Raw genomic sequence first — 23,741 nt, forward strand, 5'->3', positions numbered from 1 at the left:
AAAGATTCCTTGTGAATCCAATGCCATTGGGTTTTTTATTCCAATGTCCAAATAATATATTGGACTAATCTTTCGTATTAAAGTGTATTTTCTTGCCTAACTTTCATCAGCAATGTCTTGTTTCGTGGAAATCCTGTGTTTTGTGGATAGTTTCTCCCTCCATAAAGTTCTCCTTTGGGAATAATGCTGCTAAAACTCTTTCCCCTAGATGACCTTGAACTGCATTCTCTCTGATTTTGCTCATATTTTAGGCTAACCTGCCCAGGATTGATGAATCCCATTATAGGCATGTGATATGTTGATGAAAGCTACGCCAGCAGTTCATTAAAATCACCTGGAGCTCATTATAACACTCATATTCTCAAAATATATCAAACAAACAGGAAGATTACTCCAACATGGAAATCCTTTATAACTGGAGAAAGTATCCTTCATAAAGTCTCCTGTTCGTTTGTCTCGTTCTAAATATTCTGATGTTTGATGAGATTTGCTCGTTTTGTGGTTTTGATTGTAGTATAATCAGCTAATGATGGGTTGACTTCAGTTCTTACGCTTCTAGCTTATAAAACACGACCCTTACTTCTGCTTATTATTGACTTATTCCAGAAATATAACCGAACACCGTTTGCTTGTGAAAATGATCTAAATCACTACATTTCTTCACCTCAGTTATAACATGTTATTGATCTTTTGGATATATATTAATTCTTACATCAGGAAGTATGTTAAGGCAATCTTTTAACATGTTAAAGAATAAGCAGATGATAAACATTCCTCAGATCTTCTACAGTTCAGAAATTAAGGAGGATGACCATTTGAAAATTGATGAGTTAAATAACAATTAACCTGTGAATTTATTTAGAATAAGTATTAAATTGCTCTGGAATATTCCCTTCTCTTGAATATATCGTATAAATGAAGACACAAAAGATATTAATATAAGAACAGATGAAATATTGGAAATATGACACCTGTCTTTAAAGTTTCCTCCACGGAGAACATGAATGGATTCATTGCTTACGGAACTCCACTGTTTATATTTTCTATATTAAATATACTAATGTATTTTCTGACAATGTTGTTCTTTCTAATAATAATGAAATGAATCAAGCTTGTGGAAGATGATTAGCACTCCGAATGATCATTTCAGACATATGGACACGCTTTTGTTCTATAATAAAATAAAAAGGGCATTTATCATGCTCTTGTCATAAATATTCAAATAAATTCAGCAAAAACATTATGTATCAGATTCACATGACAAGATACCTTCAATTTAAACCCAACTGTGAAGTATTTGCTTCAGATTTATTATCATCACTATAATCAATATTAATTTTATCATCTCTGATCAAATATTTTAATAAATGAATAATTCCATTTCTTTCCCCCTCGGTGTATTCTTCTTCTTGTTCTCTGTGAGGATGTTTTATTGTGGACTTTAAGGTTTGCAAATTAAAAATAAAAAAGTCGTTCATTGTGTGTTCTACATCTAAACAACAACAAAAAAGCATGAATAACCTTAAAACTATTCTTTCATTTATAATGTACATGAATAATATGCTATTTTGATATTGTCACAAACTGCCTGATTTGGTTTAATTTCTACAATTGAGAGATCACACAAACATACCTTTTCTGTATTAAATTAAATAAAAAAATCCATTTCATGAAAGCCGATGTGTTGTGATCTATTTAAATATTTAATTGCCAATAAAACCATTGAAACTCGTTCATAAATATTACTCCAGGCAGTTCTATCTGAACAGTTTAACTGTGATATTGATATATCTTTTACAGTCCAGAAATATATAGTCATCTATAAACTGGAAAAAGACAAGCTGTAAAATGTGTCAATGTAAATATTTGAATTGAATATAACCTTTCTTTAGTTTATTATTTATATCTTTTTTATTTTATCTTTGCCCTTGTTTGTATGATGGGTAAATACAGTATTACATTAAAATTTAAACCCAACTGTGAAGTATTTGCTTCGGATTTAGGTTTATCATTACTTAAAAAATAGCAGTCAATAAAAAGTTTTTATTATTGTTATTACTTTTAAATTCCGCATTGTTTTCATTTGTTCTCTGTAATGCTGTATTATTGATGGAATGTATTTTACATAATGAACAAACAAATATATAAACAAATATACATCTAATATGATATTGATAAATGCAAATAAACAACTATTAAACAAGGCACGTATTATAAAAAAATAAATAACGCATAAAAATACAATTTTCCCAGGAAGTGGTGTTCTTCTGTGGCGGACGCGCTACTGCAGCAACACCATCAGCCTCAGTCACAAAGAATACTTCAGTTAAACCCGTTAGAGCCACTGAAGGACGTGTCATCCACGAATGATTCTCATTTTCTGCTGTTAAACACTTAGATCTGTGAGCACCGCGGATCAGTGTGTGTGTGTGTGTGTGTGTGTGTGTGAGAGAGCGAGGGACAGCATCATCATCCTCACCATCAGCATCATCAGCATCATCCAGCGGAGGACAAAGACGCAGAAATGGGTCACAGCAGCGGCTGATCTGGTAGGTGTTTGATCTCCATCATTCGCTCATTGTGTTCGAATCAAAGCGATATTTAACACGATGCGCGTCTGAATGTGTTTGTGTTCGCGAATCGACTCAGTGCGAATCTTTTTCTCTCTGATTCTTCGCTCGGTTTCTGGTTTCTAGGTTTTGTCGACACGGATAACGGGACATTGTGGGACTCGCTCACTCTTTTGTTGATTGTGATGAGCGAGTAAAACCAGTTAATCATTTCCTGAACGTGACATTAACTCTTTAAACCAGCTAACGTGGCTTTAATAATAGAAATTCGGGCTGATGGTGGTTTTTTAGGTGTTCTGTGTTTCGTAAGGGTTGCATCACGATGATGGCCCACACGCGCCAGACACTCTTCCAGTGATGCTCAGTCTCCATGGCGACCAGCGGCAGCATCAGCACCACATCACATCACAACATCACCAGTGTTGGGGGTAACGCATTACAAGTAACGCAAGTTACGTAATCAGATTACTTATTTCAAGTAACTAATAAAGTAACGCATTACTTTTTAATTTACAAGAAAATATCCAAGTTACTTTTTCAAATAAGTAACGCCAGTTACTTTTCTCCCATTTATTGATTGACAGCTCTTCTGTCCACATGTTGAGAGAAACTGGGAGTAAGATGTTATTGTAGATCTAGAGTAAATGCAAACATGCATTCATTCATCCCACTTGCAAAAAAAACAACAGATTTAGTATTCCTCAAGATGAATATAAACGGTGAACTGCAACTCAGAAAATGATGCAAACCTGCAATAATTAAATGTTAAATAAAACAAATATCCTTTATGTATTTAATCACATTTTATTAACCAATGTTTTTGCTGCTGACCTTCAGGGATCCAATTCAACCATATTAATAAGCAAAAATTACTCTAGATAAACATTTGTGCTTCTTTTTTTTATTGCTGAAGTGTGTTGAACTTACTTCTTCTACATTTCCCTTCAGCCTGAGTCTATCCGTATTCATTTCACTGATGGTGTGAAAGGGCTTTTACGTTTGCCAAAAAATATAACTTTTTTTATATAAAAAACAAACAAGCAAGCCCTGCCCAGATTTAAAAAGCAACGCATTACTTTCCATAAAAAGTAACTAAGTAACGTAATTAGTTACTTTTTTAGGGAGTAACGCAATATTGTAATGCATTACTTTTAAAAGTAACTTTCCCCAACACTGATCATCACAACACATCACATCACATCACATCACATGATCACTGTAGTGAGTGGAGCGGAGCGGGGCCGGTGGAGTTAATGATAATGAGCGACACCTGCACCACTCACCGGTCTCGAGTCCCACAGAGGAGCTCCGGAAGGATAAAAAGGAGGCGTGACGACAGTGGAAGACGAGAGAGGACCAGGCCTGGACTTGATTTTGTGTTTGTTTATTTTTATTTAAGTCTTTTAAGTCTTCCCGCCTCCTTCTTCCCGTTCTACGAACTTTGTTACAATCCCATCACATAACATCACATCATCACCATAGCACATCATCACATCACATCATCATCATCATCATCATCACATAACATCACATCACATCACATCATCACATCACAAAACATCATATAATCACAGCATAGCACAGCGAATCACATCACATCAACACCACATCACATCATCATATCATATCACATCACATCACATCACATTATTTATATCATCACATAACATCACATCAACATCATTATCATCACTTCCCAACACATCAGAGAACATCACATCATAACATCACAGAATATCACATCATCATCACATCATATCATCATATTACATCACATAACATCACATCATATCATCACATAACATCACAACATATCATAACAGCACAGCACATCAATAGCACAGAACATCATCACATGACATCACATCATCATCATCATCATCACAGCACATCAACACATCACAGAACATCACATAATCACAGCATAGCACAGCGAATCACATCACATCAACACCACATCATATCACATCACATTATTTATATTATCACATAACATCACATCATCACATCCCACCACATCAGAGAACATCACAACATAACATCACAGAATATCACATCATCATAACAGCACATCATCACATAACATCACATGACATTATCACATCACATCACAGGACATTATATCATCACATAACATCACATTATCACATCACAGGACATTATGTCATCACAGCTCATCACATCAAGAACATCATCACATCAGCATCACAGCACACAGGCATCTGATATAGAGAAACTTTGCACCTTTTCATCAGTCACATCAGATCTCTGCTTCAGAAGTCATGTGTGAGTGATGTGATTATTGGTCCTGTTGTAAATGAGCTTGATAGTGAGGAGAGCAGAGGTGAAGGTGTAGTTTTATGACGGTTTGTGATAAACATTCCTCTACAGCAGATCAAAGTTCTTCCTGTGTGTTAGTGACCTGTGAACCGGATCGGATGGAGATCAGCCTTCACACGCACCACACCGGTCAGTCCAGTCCTCACAATCTACCATCATCCTTCATCACTGCCTGCTCATAATCATTTAAAAACGCATCAATATTCAACATACATCGAGCTGCTTGTTACAGCACTCATTCTTATTAATATTATAACAACATAAACATTTTGAAATGCTATGAGCAGCCAGTACTCACATTAAATGTCTATATTCTTGCTGTAATAATCGCTACATGTAAATAATTAATATAATGATATCTAATATATAACACATCCTCATGCATCTGCATGTCAGTTTGTCACTTTACTGATGAAAAAAACTAATTTGAAGTAATGGCAACAATAATGAATGTGCATGTGTGATTTATTTGTGATTCTTAGTATGTGGGTTATTATTATCATGAGATTTCACAAGAGCTGATGATGACGGGATCGAGCTCTTTGGACTTCAGGATCCATAAACAGGCTTGAACAGATAACGTGATCCAGATCGAGAGGCTCGTTGGCTTTTCTCTCAGGTCTTTGATTGTAGACTGGTTTGCTGTGTGCAGGTCTGTGAGGACGTCTGTCTCTTCTGCTCCGTGTTCCTCAAACATCACATCATGTTCATCAGCTGTGTTCTGCTGCTGTGTCTCCTGCACGTCTGCGGCGGGACACCGGACCCCGACAGAGAGATGTGCTACTCGCGGCAGCATCGGGACGTCGCTGTAAACGCGCATGTGGCTCTGGATCAGAAGGGAACCGTCATGGTGGCCCGAGCCAAGCCGTCAGAGAAAGACTGCATCCTAACCTGCTGCTCGGAGGACGTCAGCCCAGGTACGACACAAACACGCTGCAAATACAAATTCCAGTTTTGAATATTCGTCAAGTTTAAAATAAAAATCCTCATTCGAATGCAAAAACTTAGGTGTGCGTCAGACTGCCTTATCAGTGGCGCACGAGATGCGATGACGATGTAAGTGTCTATGGTTTTTAATGGGTTTTTTAGCCACTGCGTTGTTCATTCAAAATATTGCAGAAAAAGACAACATCAATGCGGAGACGATGTTATTTACCTCTAAACTGAAACCAAGCCGTTCACACAGAACACATATTTATTGCATTTTCTAGAGAGACATCTATCGCTCTCGCACAAGAGAGCCACATGTTCCATTTAAATTAATGCAAGTTCAACTTTGAAAAAACGTGTCTTGAGACTTCGTGGCGGGGTTTTTCTATCCACTGCATCTCATGTTTTTAATTGAAAAAAGTACTCTTTGTTATTGGCTTGCGTTTCTTTTTTATTATTATTAAACTATGCATACATGATGCTGTTTTGTTTATAATTGTTTAAGCAACTTAATTAATTATATGTGTCCCTGGAGCACAACAGCAGTCATCAGTAGCACAGGTATATCTGTAGCAATAGACAACAATACATTGTATGGATCAAAATTATACATTTCTCTTTTATGACAAAAATCATTAGGATATTAAGATCATGTTCCATGAAGATATTTAGTAAATGTTCTACTGTAAATATATCAAAACTTCATTTTTGATTAGTAATATGCATTGCTAAGAACTTCATTTGAACAACTTTAAAGGAGATTTTCTCAATATTTAGATTTTTTTGCTCCCTCAGATTCCAGATTTTCAAATAGTTGTATCTCAGACAAATATTGTCCGATCATAACATGGAAAGCTGTTTTTTCATTTAAAAAATGTACCCTTATGACTGGTTTTGTACTCCAGGGTCACATATTTGTTTTATAAACATCATGCACTTTTTCACAGATAATAGCGTTATCTTATTGCTGTAATAAACGTGCATTAGTAATATTTTGCTCTTGTGGTCTCAGGAGAGAAGCCAAAAGCTTTTTTCACCCTAACAGAAATTATGCCTTTTAAATTTGAATATAATTCAAATATTGATAATATTGAAGATAAAAATTTGAGTTGAGTTTTTCAGCCATTTTGACAGCCCTAACGAGTGCTGTTCATCTGCGTCTGTGCTCTCTCAGGGCTGAAGTGTAATCTGGTGGTGTATAAACCGCCGGAGAAGCTCGGAGATCTCAACTGTGAGCTCTTCCACTGTCCGAGCGAGAGAGACTGCCCGCTGATGACGGCCAACGCTGGAGTCAACACTTACAACATATTCAAGGGTGAGCAGAACCACAGGAACATCAGCAATCACGCTTCAGGTTTATCCTGTAGTACTTCACTGGTGTGGTTTCTTGGGGATATCGCCTCAGTTCTTCTGATTCTGTTCTTTCTGATTCTTCATGTAATCGCAGACGGACTGGATAATGATCAGATCAGATCACTGTGTGGAGCAAACAAAAATATCACTGGATTATAACAATTAATGGCAAAGGGAATGTTTGGAAATGTAAACTGATCTACTGACACACTACAGCAAAAGATAGAAATAACTTCATGGTTTTAATAGCTTCAATCCATATATATATACAGTATATATGTGTGTGTGTGTGTGTGTGTGTGTGTATACAGTTGAGGTCAAAAGTTTACATACACCTTGAAGAATCTGCAAAATGTTAATTATTTTACCAAAATAAGAGGGATCATACAAAATGCATGTTATTGTTTATTTAGTACTGACCTGAAGATGTTTACATATAGTCCATGAGAGAGAATAATAGTTGAATGTATAAAAATGACCCCGTTCAAAAGTTGATTGATTCTTAATACTGTGCTGTTAGCTGAATGATCCATTTTTGTTTAGTGATAGTTGTTCATGAGTCCCTTGTTTATCCTGAACAGTTAAACTGTCTGATGTTCTTTGGTTTTCCAACATCTTTTGTGTATTTGAACCCTTTCCAACAATGACTGTATGATTTTGAGATGCATCTTTTCACACTGAGGATGACCGAGGGACTCATATGCAGCTATTACAGAAGGTTCAAACACTCACTGATGCTCCAGAAGAAAAAAACATGCATTAATAGCCAGGGCGTGAAAACTTTTGAACAGAATGGAGATGTGTACATTTTTCTTATTTTGCCTAAATATCATATTTTTTTCATTTAGTACTGCCCTTCAGAAGCTACAGAAGTTACTTGGATGTTTCCCAGAAGACAAAATAAGTTAAATTTACCCTGATCTTCAAATTCAAAAGTTTTCACGCCCGGGCTCTTAGTGCATGTTTTTTTCTTCTGGAGCATCAGTGAGTGTTTGAACTTTCTGTAATAGCTGCATATGAGTCCCTCAGTTGTCCTCAGTGTGAGAAGATGCATCTTGTGGGAGCTGAAAGATTTTTCTGAAGAACAGCAAACAGAAACATTGGGTCACCCCATTCTAATGAACAGGTTTGACTACTTTAGTACAAATCTTAATGTTAAAGCATATAAAGATATTCTAGGGAATTGTGTGCTTCTAATTTTATAGCAACAGTTTGGACAGAACCCTTTTCTATTCTAACATGACAGTGTCTCTGTGTATAAGACACGGTTCAGAAAGACATGATTGATTGAGTCAGTGTGGAAGAACTTGACTGGTCTGCAGAAACCTCTAAAGCGAAAAACTCATCACCAAACACCAGTTGGGTTAGGGATAGTTAAATTAAAATTAAAAATATTAAAACTAATTCAGAATATTAATAAAAAACTACAGTAGTATCTTCAGTGATACTAAAACAACACTCTTTGGTTTCTGCTATTGATTTTATTTTTCAGGTTTAACTCATCCAACAACCAAAGGAAGTGGAAGAATTACAGCCAAACCTGCAGCACCACAGCCAACCACGACTACACCCACACCTGCAACTACACCCACGACACCAGCATCACCAACCAACACCAGCACCACATCCAGCAGCGAAGCCACTGAAGCAGCGCTGACCGAGTCAGAATCACCCAAGATGCTGGAAACCGTCGCTATGACGACCGCATCCACTACCACAGCAACCAGCACCACACAGTCCTCCTCCACTAAAAGCAGCAGCACTAAAGCGCCACGGTCACCCATCAAACCCAACCGACCCAAGAAACCCAGCAAACCCTCGAGACCAGAGATGCATTCAGTGAAGCCTGGCAGATTCACAACGGTCCCGACGAGCAGCACACCTGCAACTACAACCACAACCACACCTGCAACTACAACCACACCCGCAACTACAACCACAACCACACCTGCAACTACAACCACACCCGCAACTACAACCACAACCACACCCGCAACTACAACCACAACCACACCTGCAACTACAACCACAACCACACCCGCAACTACAACCACAACCACACCTGCAACTACAACCACAACCACACCCGCAACTACAACCACAACCACACCCGCAACTACAACCACAACCACACCCGCAACTACAACCACAACCACAACTACAACCACACCCACAACTACAACCACAACTACAAGCACAGCAGCGCTGATTGAGCTGGAGAGCGACCCGAAGCGCCGGGATTTCAGTCGTCCCGTTCAGTCTCTTCCGGGGAAGCCCAAGGTGTCTCGAGTGATGTGGAAGAACAGCCTGGTGGCCATCGTGGTGATCACGCTCGTCTTCCTCACGCTCATCCTCGCTCTGGTGGCCCGTAAAGCCATGGAGTCCTTCGACAGACGTCACTACACCAGACTGGAGCTCAATGACCTGCACTACGAGGTTTAAACGCCATCTGATGGAGAAATGTGTTTTCCTGTTAGATCACTGGGAAAAAGCTTTGTATTTGAATATTTAGGCTGTTTGGTGTAGACACTGAACGCTGTCGACGCTTCATCTGTGAATAGAGATTGAAGGAGAGAAATCAAAAGCAATACACTGAACTCAGGTGGAGTGCGATGGTGAGCAGCATCACTCCTGCAAGACGTTTCTTTGGCTCGTGTTTGGTTTATAAGTGCACTGATATCCTGGCTGTTTCTCTCACTGTGTTTTCCTGATCCAGAGCACAGATCTCCTTCACTAATGGATGTGCACCTCTATCATCTGACATGAGCACTGGCGAGATCCTCACATGCGTTTCATGTTTTCACTGTAACTGAACGAGCGAATGAATGTGGCTGTTTGTAATTCACTGCGTTTTTTTGGATGATTGTCTGCTTTAATGATCACTGAACAACTGCATGAGATTCAGAAATCTGTCCGGTTCATTCAGTTTGTTTCGATCTTATTCTTCTTCTGTATTTTCTAATGTTGTTGGTACATCTTTGGTGGGCCGTGGCTTTTACAGACACCTTGAGATTAATGTGATTATTTCTCTTGCAAGAAATAAAACTGAGTGTTTTTCAGTATTTAAAAGATTTGTTATATTCTGATTTAAAACAAGAGTGTTGAAGGTTCATTTTTATGAGTTCTGCAAATACACAAGCAACAATAAGTGACAGACAATAATGTTTCAAAAGCTCGTTTAGAATACTTGTTAGTGCAAACAATGATTAATGCTGTTCTTTTGAGCTTTCTATTCATCTGTGAATCCTGAAGAATAAAACTTATGACGGTTTCCACAAAAATATTCAGCAGCACAGCTGTGTTCAACATTGATAATAATGATAAATGTTTGTTGATCAGTAAATCAGTATATTATTATGATTTCTGAAGATCATGTGACACTGAAGACTGGAGTAATGATACTGAAAATACAGCTGCAGATCACAGAAATACATTACAGTTTAACACATATTCACAGAGAAAACAAACATAAAATAATAATATTTCACAATTTATACTGTATTTCTGATCAAATAAATGTAGTCTTGGTGAGTTTCTTTCAAATGATATTAGAAATCTTATGAAGAGTTCATTTGCAAAAACAGATAACTCTATTTTTAAAACTTTCTAAATTAATGTTTTTTTTTCATCGTGCATTCCAATTAATCTCAATTAAAACTACGGTCGGGTTATTTTGATGAGGTAAAAATAACACAAATACAACTAACACAATAAAAACACGATAACAATAAAAAAACAGGATTTTTATAAAAATAAATAAACCCCCGGGGTTATCTGTTTTTGTAAATAAACTCTTCATATACTCAATACAAATACAATTTAATGAGGCAAATGAGATGAATAATTTTATATCTGAAATGCAATGACATTTTTTTTCTGAAACTTGCACAAATTGTTTATTATCTCCACAAGAAGGCGGTGTATAACACATCTGTATATATCACACTTACCTATATATTACTGCAGGACTCACACATATATCTCTATCAGTTTTATTATGCTCTTATAGCTGTTGATAGAGACTCATTCTGACTGAAGAACTGACATGTAAAAAAACTAACAAAAAAAACATATACACATTATATAGCTTAATGTATATGGGTGTAGTATAATATCACTGCAAACACAAATCACATAAAATAAAAAATAATAAAAAAAATCTCTCGACTGAGAAAGAGAGAGTCTAATAGACTCCCATAATACGTGTCCGCAATATGCTGTGATAATGGAGAGCAAATGAGAGACAAAGTGAGTAATAATGAAATATAATTCGGGTTCGTGGCGCTTTGTGTTTCGAGCCGCATCACGAACCGCTGCGTGAAAAACTAGTCCCATCGGAATGCGCTTCCCTGCCTTCATCCGCGCCACATTAACCCGTTTGTTCTGCGTCTCCGCCGCGCTGTGATCTCAGACAGAGAAAGAGACGCGAATGCGATGAAACGCAACAATAGCGAGCAGAAGAGCAGCAGAGGAAGCGCGACGGAGGGAGAGGGAGAGGGAGAGGGAGAGGGGGAAGGGTTTGGAAGCGACCGGGCATTTTTCCTGTGAGCGGAAGGAGACGGACGGACAAGATGTCGCGGTCACACTGAAACACAGAAACAATCAAATCGATGAAAACCCGCCGCGGAGCTTCAGCGCGAGGAATCCGAATCACAGACACACGCAGCCGGAGCGATGCGAGCGAAGCGGCGCGGCTGAGCGTTGAAGATGGGTGCCGTGATACAGAGTCTCTTACTGTGTACTTTGTGTTTGCAGATACGCGGTGAGTTTCATTTAACGTTACAGCGAGGAATCGCCTCAGAACCGAGTCTCCTTGTGTGTGAATCGGTCGCGTCGGTAAATCCGTGTCGCTCGATGCTAAGCTTAGCTCTGCTGTCTGTTTGTTTGTTTGTTGGTTGATGTGTATCGTGTTTGTTTTGTTCGTTCCCTCGGTCGTGTGAATCTGGTTTCGTCAAGATAGCTAAGTAACGCTACTTTTTAGCTGCTTTTGTTCCGAAAGGCTCGAATATCTCAGTGATTTTGGCTCTAATTTGTGGCCTGTGAGCGAGTTTTGTGTGAGATCCGGCTCTCCTGCTTCAGTTATATGTGTGGAAGGACTCAAACTGATTGTTTCTTTGATTCAGATAGTCTTTCTGCACTGGAGAATCACTTTTAGCCTTAATGTGAGTGTGTTGTGTTTAACAGCTGTTCAGGTGTGTGTGTGTGTGTGTGTGTGTGTGAGACAGACAAACAACAGCCAGCAGCAAGAAAAAGTGTGTAAAAGATCAGCTAAATGGTTGACATGATCTGAGGCCAAGTATTAAGTGTCCAAAAAGCTCAGTATTTCTTCTGTTTGCTCTTGGCTGAGTCTGGCACGGGCTTCACTGAGTCTCCCGGAGTTCTGCAACTTCCCAAATATTTGGAAAAGGAAATTCCCCATGTTAGGAAAACAGGCCGCCGGCTGGAGGCGAGAAGGTTGAGGTCGCCCTCCGTCGCAATGTGCCGGTGTTTTGTGGTGGATGTGTCAAATTGAGGTTTGATTCAGTGCCAGATCCCTGCAGAGAGAGACACACACACACTCTCTCTCTCACACACACACACACACACTCTCTCTCTCACACACACACACACACACTCTCTCTCTCTCACACACACACACACACACTCACTCTCTCTCACACACACACACACACACACACACTCTCTCTCTCACACACACACACACACACTCTCTCTCTCACACACACACACACAGGCCTCCATCACGCTCACTGGATACGCAGGAATCAGTCTTTCTTTGGAAGAAATAAGTTAATTTGGATTTTTCATAACCTAAAACGTTTTATGGACACAAATGCAAAACACAGGAGTACGGCTGTACAGTAAGATGATGGAGATCACTGGTGGAGTCCTGCTGATTTTATCTGAAGTGATTCGTTCCTGAGATTTGATTCTTTTGTTTAGTTTCGGGGCAATAGTAGAGTAGGTGTTTGCGCGTGAAAATTACACTTAAAAGCAATCTAGGTTCACATGTCAGGTAGTTAACACAGATTAATGTCTTAAATTAATCCAAAAAGTTGTGGCATTAATTGTTGCATGTACTGCAAATAAAACCCTCCACACTATTTTTTTTGCCTTGTTTTCCAGTAAAAATGTGTAAACATTCTAAAATCAAGATACATTTACTGGATATGCAAAATTATGAAGTCTTGAGAAATTGAGCAAAATTGAGTTTATGCTTAAAACAAGAACAACGATCTTCTAATGAGGTCGGAGAACTTGATTTCTCTTTCGATTAAGTTGATTTTTTTTTTTTTTTGAGCCCACTGGCAGATTTGTTCTTGTTTTAACTATAAACTCACTCCAATTTGATCATTTTCTCAGAAAACAAGTTGTCTCGTGTCATTTTGCAAAAGTATTTTGATTTATGTAGACATTTGTACTGGAAAACAAGACCCAAACACTGAGGAAGAACATTATTTTTGTCAAGGCACAGTAAAATTTATTTCCATATTCTTAAGCTTTTTTTTTTTTTGTGAATTGAATTAAAAAGTAATACAGATCTGTTTAAAGTTGCTAATACAACTCATTTACGTTTAGAGAACATATAGACATATTGGGTTCCCTTCAATCTGGTCCTCATTCTTTACTTGGTCTTAAATGGAGCTTCATAAAACTTGCAGAAACCCTGAGAATCAAACCCATGACACTAGCTATGTTTCCACTGACCTGTTTTTATGTGCATTTTGGGATATCGCATAAACAAACGCTGGATGGAAACGCCAAGATGCGCATAAATTCTAAAAATGCACATAAAAAAACTTATGCGCTCAACTAAGTAGGATAAATTTCTTATCCGGCAAGAAAACATGCGCATACTTTTTCCAGTGTGCAGAGGTTTACAGGAGTTTTGTTGTCAATTTGTTGCAAAAAAACACTCTGTTGTGCCAATCAGACCCGAACCGAAAACCGTGGTTAAAAACCGAGGACCGTATTGAACCGTGGACTAACTGTATTACTACGTCCCTAGTGTGGAATCATTCAGGATCAAGAGAATCATGATGTGTGTGGAATCCAGTCTTCATTTTGATTTAGTCTTAGTCTTTGGACTAAAATGCCATTTAGTTTCAGTCATATTTTAGTCATCTGAATTTGTTTTAGTCTTAGTCTAGTTTTAGTCGACTAAGATCTAATGGGTTTAGTTAAAGTGTAATGCATTTATTAAAACATTTCTCTAAAATCATTAGAGAAAACATCTAGTATGAATGATAGTATGAATGATATTAAGATTTGAACGTAATATAGACACAGATTTAACGGCTGCGACACAACATGCCTTTATATGAAAATTTTCATAAAGAAACAAGAATATGGTCCTCTTTTGATTGAAATAGGCTACCAGTCTTATATAATATACATTATTTATAACAACTTGCATACATACATCCTTCATTCATTTAAACAGACATTTTAAATGAATGAAGGATCATGACCCTGGAGCACAAAACCAGTCATAAGGGTCAATTTTTCAAAATTGAGAGTTATGCATCATCTGAAAGCTGAATAAATAATCTTTCCATTGATGTATGGTTTGTTATGATCGGACAATATTTGTCTGAGATACAACTATTAGAAAATCTGGAATCTGAGGGAGCAAAAAAATCTAAATATTGAGAAAATCTCCTTTAAAGTTGTTCAAATGAAGTTCTTAGCAATGCATATTACTAATCAAAAATGAAGTTTTGATGTATTTACGGTAGGAAATTTACTAAATATGGGCTTTCCTGTAGCGCAAATGGTAGAGCATGGCGCTAGCAACGCTAAGATCATGGGTTCGATTCCCAGGGAAAGCAAGAGCTGATAAAATGTAAAAACTGTAACTTGAATGCAATGTAAGTCGCTTTGGATAAAAGCGTCTGCTAAATGCGTAAATGTAATGATTTTTGTCATAAAAGAGAAATGTATAATTTTGATCCATACAATGTATTGTTGTCTATTGCTACAGATATACCTGTGTTACTCATGACTGCTTCTGTGCTGCAGGGACACATTTTTTAATCCTTATTAGGGCTACTGAAGTGATTCATTCAAAAGTAGCCAGTGTTTTCCTCTTTTATTTTTGTTTGATTCATTAACAGCAAGGACACAAAATTAGGCTGCTGCCCCTTTAAAACTGACCGCACGGTTTCAATATGGCGATATTCTACCAACAGTTTACAATCAGTTAAGATGTGACCAGGTGTGTTTACTCATCAAAACAGACAATTTGACATCATTTTTGTGTGCATTTCTGCGTTAAGACGCAAAAGGGAACTGAATTCAGTAGCCTAGTTGTGCATTGTTTGATGACTGAATCATGAAGGCTCATTTGTTTCGGCGTGACCTCTGACCTCTGCATGTTCTCTCTGTCTCCCGCAGGCCTGCCGCTCCTCTTGTATGCGAACCGGAGGGACTTGCGGCTGGTGGACGCGGCTCAGGGTCGAGGGAACGCCACGGTGGTGATCGGCGGTTTGGAGGACGCGGCGGCGGTGGATTACGTTTACGAGCAGGGACTGATTTACTGGAGCGACGTGAGCGAGGAGGCCATCAAACGGACGTTGTTTAACGGGTCGGCGCCCAACGGGCTCCAGACCACAGTCGTGTCCGGTCTGGCCTCTCCGGACGGCCTGGCCTGCGACTGGATGGGGAATAAGCTGTACTGGACCGACTCAGAGACCAATCGGATAGAAGTGGCCGAGCTGGACGGGACGTACCGGAAAGTGTTGTTCTGGCAGGATCTGGACCAGCCGAGAGCCGTGGCTCTGGATCCAACCCGAGGGTGAGTCGATCAGATCACACCACATCCAGTGCGCCGTGACCAGGGATGCTACCATAACGCTTTTTCAGAGCCAATCCGATACTGAAAATCCTGAGTATCTGCCGATTCCGATCCAATACCAGTGCAGTTCTTTTTTAAATCAATGCAGAATGTCTATACTTCTGTGTGTTGACCTGATCGTCTCTCTGTTGTGTGTGAAGCACAATACAGCTACACAACTTCATTTTTAAAGAAAAATAACAAATGAAAAAAGGAGTGCTGTCAAACGATTAATCACATCCAAAATAAGTTTTTGTTTACATATGTGTGTGTACTGTGTATATTTATTATGAATATATAAATACACATGCATGTATATATTTAAGAAAAATGTGTTACGTTTATATTGTCAAGTCAAGTCTGCTTTATTGTCAATTCTTTATTGTCGTAGCATCAGAGTTCAGTGTTGCATGGGGTAAAAGAGGGGAGGGGGGGGCAAGGACAGGAGGGAGTTCAGCTTCCTGACAGCCTGATGTATGAAGCTGTCCTTCAGTCTGCTGGTCCTCGCCTGGAGACTCCGCAGTCTCCTCCCTGATGGCAGCAGACTGAAGAAGCTGTGTGTCGGGTGGGTGGGATCACCTGCAATGCGGAGGGATCTGCGGGTGAGACGGGTGCTGTAGATGTCCTGGAGGGAGGGGAGAGAGACACCAACGATCTTCTCAGCTGCTCTCACTATGCGCTGAAGTGACTTGCGGCAGGATGCGTTGCACGCGCCATACCACACAGTGATGCAGCTAGTTAGGATGCTCTTGATGGTGCCTCTGTAGAAGGTGCACATGATGGGGGCCGGGGCTCTGGCTCTTCTGAGTTTGTGGAGGAAGTAGAGACGCTGCTGTGCTTTCTTGGCCAGTGCTACAGTGTTGTTAGTCCAGGAGAGGTCCTCTGTGATGTGCACACCCAGGAACTTGGTGCTGCTCACTCTCTCCACAGTCGCACCGTTGATGGTCAGAGGGGCATGCTGAGTGTGTACTCTCCTGAAGTCAACAACAATATTAAATGTATTTATATATGATTTATATGAATATAAATATGTATACATAAATACATGTAAATATTTTCAAATGATATGCTGTGTGTCTTTATATATACATAATAAATATACACAGTACAAACATATTATGTAAACAAACTTATTTTGGATGCGATTAATCATTTGACAGCACTAGAAAAAATATGTAATCATAATCTATGGCAAAACTTAAATGACTTAAATATTCATCTCTACCTCATATTAAACTATGGAACAGCTTCAGAACACTTGGAATAATATAGTGCACAATTTATGGTGCTTTATAATGTTTTTGTGCTTTCGTGGGGCTTAACAATAACACAATAATATACGCACAATATGGGATTTGGATCAGTCGTGTCTGACCGATACCTGATCCGGCAGAGAATGCTAGTATCAGAGCCGATACCGATCCTGAGTACCGGATCCATGCATCTCTAGCTGTGAGCGTTTCTGATATTTCTATCTGGGCTTTATGAGCGGCTCACTCGTGTCTGTCGGCAGCGGCTCTGGGAGCTGCGACGTGTCGCGTCTTGTTTTCTGGATGTTTATATTGAACAGGCCGGTAGTTACAGGTCTGCTTGATGAATGTAGAGCCGTTGGAGATCTCTGCAGCCGTCTCTTCCGGCTCGCTTTAGTTCAAGCTGATTGTGAAAAACACACGTTATGAAGAGTTGTTTGTTCATTTCCTACTAAACTCTTCATCACATGGTCTGAAAACATTCAGGCCGTTTGTCAATACAGATGAAAATCAGTTGTGAACATCAGTCATGACCAACTCGAACCTACGACCTTTGGGTTACGAGTCCGACTCTCTAACCATTAAGCCACAACTTCCCTATGTCAGCTTTATTTATATAGCACTTTTAACAATACAGATTGTGTCAAAGCACTTAACCCTTTGAAACCAAAGGGTAAAATAGGTCATTTTTACAAATTTTGTTTATTTGTCTGTAAAATTCTAACAGAATGTGCTATTTTCAAGTGCAAGGTGTCTTTGTTTTTCAGAAAACAGATGGCTTTCAAAAAAGTACAGTTTTTGACCATTAATGTTGTGTGGTGAGTTTGTAAACAGAATTTAAATACACAAAAATAAAAAAACAGTAATACATTTTCTGTTTTTTATTTATAAAAAAGAGAAAAATCGTGATCGAAATAATCCAACACTTCTTACTTCAAAATTCTACTATATTACATATATACAAGTATTTTTGGGACACTGGGTTGCACAGTTTTCATTCAGGAGGCTTTTTTGTTCATACATGCGCACATTTACACATGCATACACCATTCATTTACACGCACGGACTCATTATAGCGATGCACACACTACATGTGAAAAAGTCTTACTCAGACTGCTCCCAAAGTCTCATCAAAAATCATCCCAATCGACTCTTGTGCTGTTTACTCCTCCTTCACCATGTTTTTGTTTGTTTCGTTTATTATTTTATGCAATCCAAAACTCAGCGCTCCGTATCTCTCCATTCAAATTCTCCCTCCCTGCTCTCCCGGAAATCAGCCGTCATTTGTTGATGGAGCGCAAGAAATGACCGTAATAAGCCATATATTGCCGAAACGCGCATGTTGTCTGCTGTCAGGAGCAATTTGAATTATTGTGATGGTGCAAACGGTCGAAGAGTTATGGAAACATGAGTACAGCTTGGTTTATTGTGTCGTCGCCGACACAGCCGGTCTTAAAGCACTTAACAGAATCAGATTGGAGGATAGAGTGTCAGTAATGTATAATAATAAGATTAAACACTCAATTTTCAGTTAAAGGCATTTCATTATTGTATTCAGAGATGTCATTGTCTAGCTCAGTTTAGTTTAAATAGTATCTGGTAAATCAAATTGACGATAATCGCTAGCCAGCACTAATTTGTCAAGATGTCAGGCGCTCTGGCTCCCAGTAAACATTGGACTGGTGGCTAGTGTCTCTATTTTCATATTCCGTACAATAGAATCACCAATAACCAGAGCACTTTCATCAGGTTTCTCAGTGGGTGCGTCACTGAGTGGGGAGAACCTGTTTGATGTTTTGATCGGAACAGAAGAGCGGTGTTTTGACCCGAGACTATGCCGCCTCACAGTCACCCAGCTGCCCTGCTGCACGGGCTCTAATGCTGGAACCAAACAATGTACAGGACTCCCTGAGCTAGTGCCATCCAAAGCAGTATCTACAGCCCTCACATTCTTACTGTCCTCAACTAAAGTTTGGATGCGTGTCTCTAATTCTGAAACCTTCTCTGTCAGCCTAACTATTTCCCTGCATTTATCACATGTGAATCCCTCATCGCCGACAGAGAGAGATGAACTATACATGTGACATGAAGTGCAAACAACAATAGCAGGAGAAGTGTGACTGATGAATGATACCACTTACCACTGTTGTTTGATGAACTCGTGAAAAACAGAGCGAGAGAGAAATGAAAACGGAGCGAGAAAAAAGAAAACTATAATAGGCGCGAAATACAGTAACAAGCTAACCGGCTAACGAACGATAACGTGCTGCACTCGCGGTTTTAAAAGCAAACGATCAAATTAGTTAGATTAGTTTGATAGATAATACCAGAAATATGGTGTGAATTAAGTTATATATTATCACTTTAAACAACAGAGAGTGAAAGTAAGGTAAAGATTCAATAAAAAAGCGGAGCTACAAACGCAAACCTCTCAGCAGCACAACAGACAGAGACAGACTGAAGCAATCGATCAGCTTCCCTATGCTGGATAGTGCTTATTTATTTAGTAGGGAAGCTTTTATTTTGAATTTATTTTCTCCTGTTTGGCCAGTGAAGGAGTTTGTTTATTTCTTTTCACAAGTTTAGCTAGCTCTCTCTCTCCATGATAAACGGTAGGTTTTTATAAACGCACCAAAAAAGGCTCTCTTCAAATATATTTGATTGTGAAACCCCAGCATGCTCGTCTGTGTCTGTCGGTGGCATCTGGTGAAGCGTGTCGTTTGTGACATTTGCCTTCATAAACGGCTCTGCAAAAATAACCAATGTTTCAAACACTCCCTCTCTGTCATTGGTCAGTCAGACAGATAGCTCCGCCCCAAACGCACTCCATTGGTTGAGCTCAGTGTTTATATATGCTTTGCTTTAGCTCTTGTGATGTTCATTGTGTTTTCTGTGCCGTTCTCCTCCTATTTGAGAGGAAATAATTGCGTTCAGGTTTTTTGAGCTCTAGCCAGAATGGATTTGTCCTCATTTAGTGACTGGTATTATCTACAGTAGATGTATTTTTTGTGTTTAAAGGGATTGTTCAGCCAAAAATGAAGATTCTGTCTTCATTTACTCAGAGAAAAGAAAGGGATCCAGCTCTGGATCGGCATGATGACAAGATGATTATTTTTCAAGTCAAGTCTGCTTTATTGTCAATTCTTCCACATGTACGGCACATACATACAGAGAACTGAAACTGTGTTACTCTCAGACCCTTGGTGCATACAGTTAACATTAAACACATTCAGATACAGATAATACAGTTTAAACATATGTACATCAACATACAACTATACAGATATACAAATGAGGACATTGTAGAAAAATAAAAAAAGAGATAAAGTGGCATAAGGCGCATGGCAGAATAGATAGAGTGCAAACCAGTTAAATAAAACAAAACTGCAGATATATGTGTAGTGCAAAGAGCTTCAAGTCACCTTTAATTCTATAGTGTTGATAATGCAGTACAGATTTACAGTGTGAAACAGGGAAGTAGTGTTGATAATGCAGGAGGACAATAGTAAACAGTAGGGCTGGGCGAGATTTCTTTTTCAACTTCAAAGCCAGATTTTTGCTCCAAAGTGAAAGTTATTGAAACCAGACCATTAATTTTCCTTAAGAAAATAAATAATTAATAGAAAAATGAATTTCTTAGTTTCTGCATGCTCTGAGTGATATTCATATCAAGAAACAGGTTTGCGTTGCTATTTTGAAAGCGGTCTAAAAACTTTCACCAAAAGAGGAGCCTCATAAATGTGCATGTTTTAAATGTTTAAGCCTTTATTTTGGGCAAGTTTCACTACTTATTGTAAAATTTAAGAGATCAATGTTCAAACTTTTGCATATTCTATCCTGGAACTTGGATGTGGGAAATAATTACATTAGATCCAAAAGATAGTTTTAGCAACACAGCACAGATGCTACAGAACACAGTTAGCTGACTAGCTGGATAAGATTGTGTGCTACGCTAACATATTACTGCACAGGCTTTACTGGCTTGTACTTTTATATAATATTATAAATTGAGAGTTTATTGCTGGTCTGTTGTCTTACAGTGCTGTAATCTTTAAAGATTTCATATTATTTTAAGGTGAGCTTAAAGGGTGCACGACTATGAAAATCACACAGCTTCAGTGTGACATCAATAAGAAAAAGAATAATTTCATATTTTTTATAATAGTTGGTCATATTAAAATATGTATGAACTTAATACATGACCTAGACTATTTATTTAGCAAAATCCTGTCATTTTAATAAATATTACATGAAATTGATTAAAAATGGTTGCTGCTCCCATTAATCTCAGTGTGCTCTCTTTAAGCTCTTCTACATTGAACGTCTATGTAAATACTTCATAAACACACTTTAAATATTAACTGATGGTTGTCACTTTAAGTTAAGTTAATGGATTTTCTATGGGTTCTGTCGACTCAACTCTGCAGACTGGCTCTGGTCTTTGGTAACTAGCATCAGCTTCTCCAGACTGTAAATCTGTGGATAATCAGGGCAGAAATCATGTGTATTCCAGTCTTAAGAGACTAGAGAATCAGAATGAGCTTTATTGCCAGGTATGTTTGCACATACGAGGAATTAGTTTTAGTGACAGTAGCTCCACAGTGCAACAGAATGACAGCAACAGGACACAGATAATAAAACAATAATGTACAAATATACAAAATGGACAATATGCAAAATAGCGCAAACACAATATAGATAAGTTAACAACCATTTAATAAGAGGTTTCATAATGAGGCTAGTTTCTATGAGTGTCCCCATGAATGAAATGTTTTATTGGTTTGTTTTATTTGATTTTTGAATGTTATTTAGCTGAAAGAGGACTAGTCTAGATGTTACAATGTGCTTTAATGACACTTTTTTTCAATTCAAGTTTATTTGTATAGTGCTTTTTATGATACAAATCGTTGCAAAGCAGCTCTACAGGAATTTAAGTTTCCACAATATATTTATATATTGCAGAACCTTAATATATTTAACTTATGGCAAAATGAGGTAGTTCTGTATGTTTTCTGAGCGTTGGCATCCTCTGAGGTCCTCTGAGGGGTTGGCATCATCTTTTCTCAGGTGTTCGGTCATCTCAGATCATTTAAGGGTTGGATCCAGACTGAAGCTTCTGTCATTCCTAGTTACCACGGGATGTTAATCAACAGAGAAACAAATAGAGACATAATTAGCGTAGCTGCTGTTCCATCTAAGCACAAATGATTTGTTCAACCCAAGCTAAAGAATAATAATAATGTACATTTGATCAGATATAACTGCAGTACAAGATTATAAGATGCATTATGTGAATGCTTGGCTAAAGAGATGTGTCTTTAATCTAGATTTAAACAGAGAGAGTGTGTCTGAACCCCGAACGTTATCAGGAAGGCTATTCCAGAGTTTGGGAGCCAAATGTGAAAAAGCTCTACCTCCTTTAGTGGACTTTGCTATCCTAGGTACTACCAAAAGTCCAGAGTTTTGTGACCTTAGAGAGCGGGTTGGATTATAGCGTGGTAGAAGACGAGTTAGGTACGCAGGAGCTAAACCATTTAGGGCCTTATAGGCAAGTAATAATATTTAGTAAATGATACGGAACTGAATAGGTAGCCAGTGCAGAGACTGTAAAATTGGGGTAATATGATCATATTTTCTTGACCTGGTAAGAACTCTAGCCGCTGCATTTTGGACTATCTGTAGCTTGTTTATTGAAGATGCAGGACGACCAGCTAGCAGTGCATTACAATAGTCCAGTCTAGAGGTCATGAATGCATCAACTAGCTTTTCTGCATCAGAAACAGGGAGCATGCTTCGAAGCTTGGCAATGTTTCTAAGATGGAAGAATGCTGTTTTTGTAACATGGGAAATATGATTTTCAAAGGACAAGTTGCTGTCTAATATAACACCCAGATTTTTGACTTTAGAGGACGTAACAGTGCATCCGTCTAGTTGCAAATTATAATCCAAGAGATCCTGTGTCCTGTTTTTTTGGTCAAATAAGTAATATCTCTGTCTTATCTGAATTTAATAGGAGGAAATTATTTGTCATCCAATCTTTTACATTTTTTACACAATCTATTAGCTTAGATAGTTCAGAAGTTTCATCTGGTCTTGTTGAGATATATAGTTGAGTATCATCAGCATAACAATGAAAACTAATCCCGTATTTTCTAATAATATTACCAAGAGAGGCAACATGTATATTGAAAATAGCAGAGGACCTAGGACAGATCCTTGTGGTACTCCATACTTTACTGGTGATAATTGAGATGACTCCCCATTTAAATGAACAAAGTGGTAGCGATCGGACAGGTAGGATCTAAACCATCTTAAAGCCTGCCCTTGAATACCAGTATAGTTTTGTAATCGATCTATGAGTATATTATGGTCTATAATGTCAAACGCAGCACTAAGATCAAGTAATACTAGCAATGAGATGCAGCCTTGATCTGAAGCAAGTAGTAAGTCATTTGTAATTT

The 23,741-nt window shown here is 38.4% G+C and overlaps 2 protein-coding genes across 2 annotated transcripts in view; both read left to right on the forward strand.

Annotated features, from left to right (window-relative positions):
- Positions 1 to 5,504: 5,504 nt before the first annotated feature.
- On the forward strand, positions 5,505 to 10,258 carry mansc1 (MANSC domain containing 1). Its single transcript, XM_079398736.1, has 3 exons — positions 5,505 to 5,827; positions 7,015 to 7,155; positions 8,686 to 10,258. The coding sequence occupies exons 1-3, from the start codon at positions 5,614 to 5,616 to the stop codon at positions 9,633 to 9,635; spliced, it is 1,305 nt and encodes a 434-aa protein (XP_079254862.1). The 5' UTR covers positions 5,505 to 5,613; the 3' UTR covers positions 9,636 to 10,258.
- A 1,286-nt stretch (positions 10,259 to 11,544) lies between these two features.
- LOC306858569 (low-density lipoprotein receptor-related protein 6-like) overlaps positions 11,545 to 23,741 on the forward strand; it is a 73,512-nt gene continuing 61,315 nt past the window's right edge. The window contains exons 1-2 of the mRNA XM_079399156.1: positions 11,545 to 11,955; positions 15,591 to 15,990. Of these exons, the coding sequence (XP_079255282.1) occupies positions 11,901 to 11,955; positions 15,591 to 15,990 (455 nt within the window). The 5' untranslated portion in view covers positions 11,545 to 11,900. The remainder of the gene's footprint in view (positions 11,956 to 15,590; positions 15,991 to 23,741) is intronic.

Source organism: Barbus barbus (assembly GCF_936440315.1).
Source record: "Barbus barbus genome assembly, chromosome: 39".
Classification (NCBI taxonomy): domain Eukaryota; kingdom Metazoa; phylum Chordata; class Actinopteri; order Cypriniformes; family Cyprinidae; genus Barbus; species Barbus barbus.

Excerpts from the sequence above, each read along its gene's own strand:
- mansc1 (XM_079398736.1), top strand. The coding sequence starts at position 5,614 with ATGTTCATCAGCTGTGTTCTGCTGCTGTGTCTCCTGCACGTCTGCGGC. Across the intron at positions 5,828-7,014 it reads CTCGGAGGACGTCAGCCCAG|GGCTGAAGTGTAATCTGGTG; the intron begins GTACGACACAAA and ends GTGCTCTCTCAG. Across the intron at positions 7,156-8,685 it reads CACTTACAACATATTCAAGG|GTTTAACTCATCCAACAACC; the intron begins GTGAGCAGAACC and ends TTTATTTTTCAG.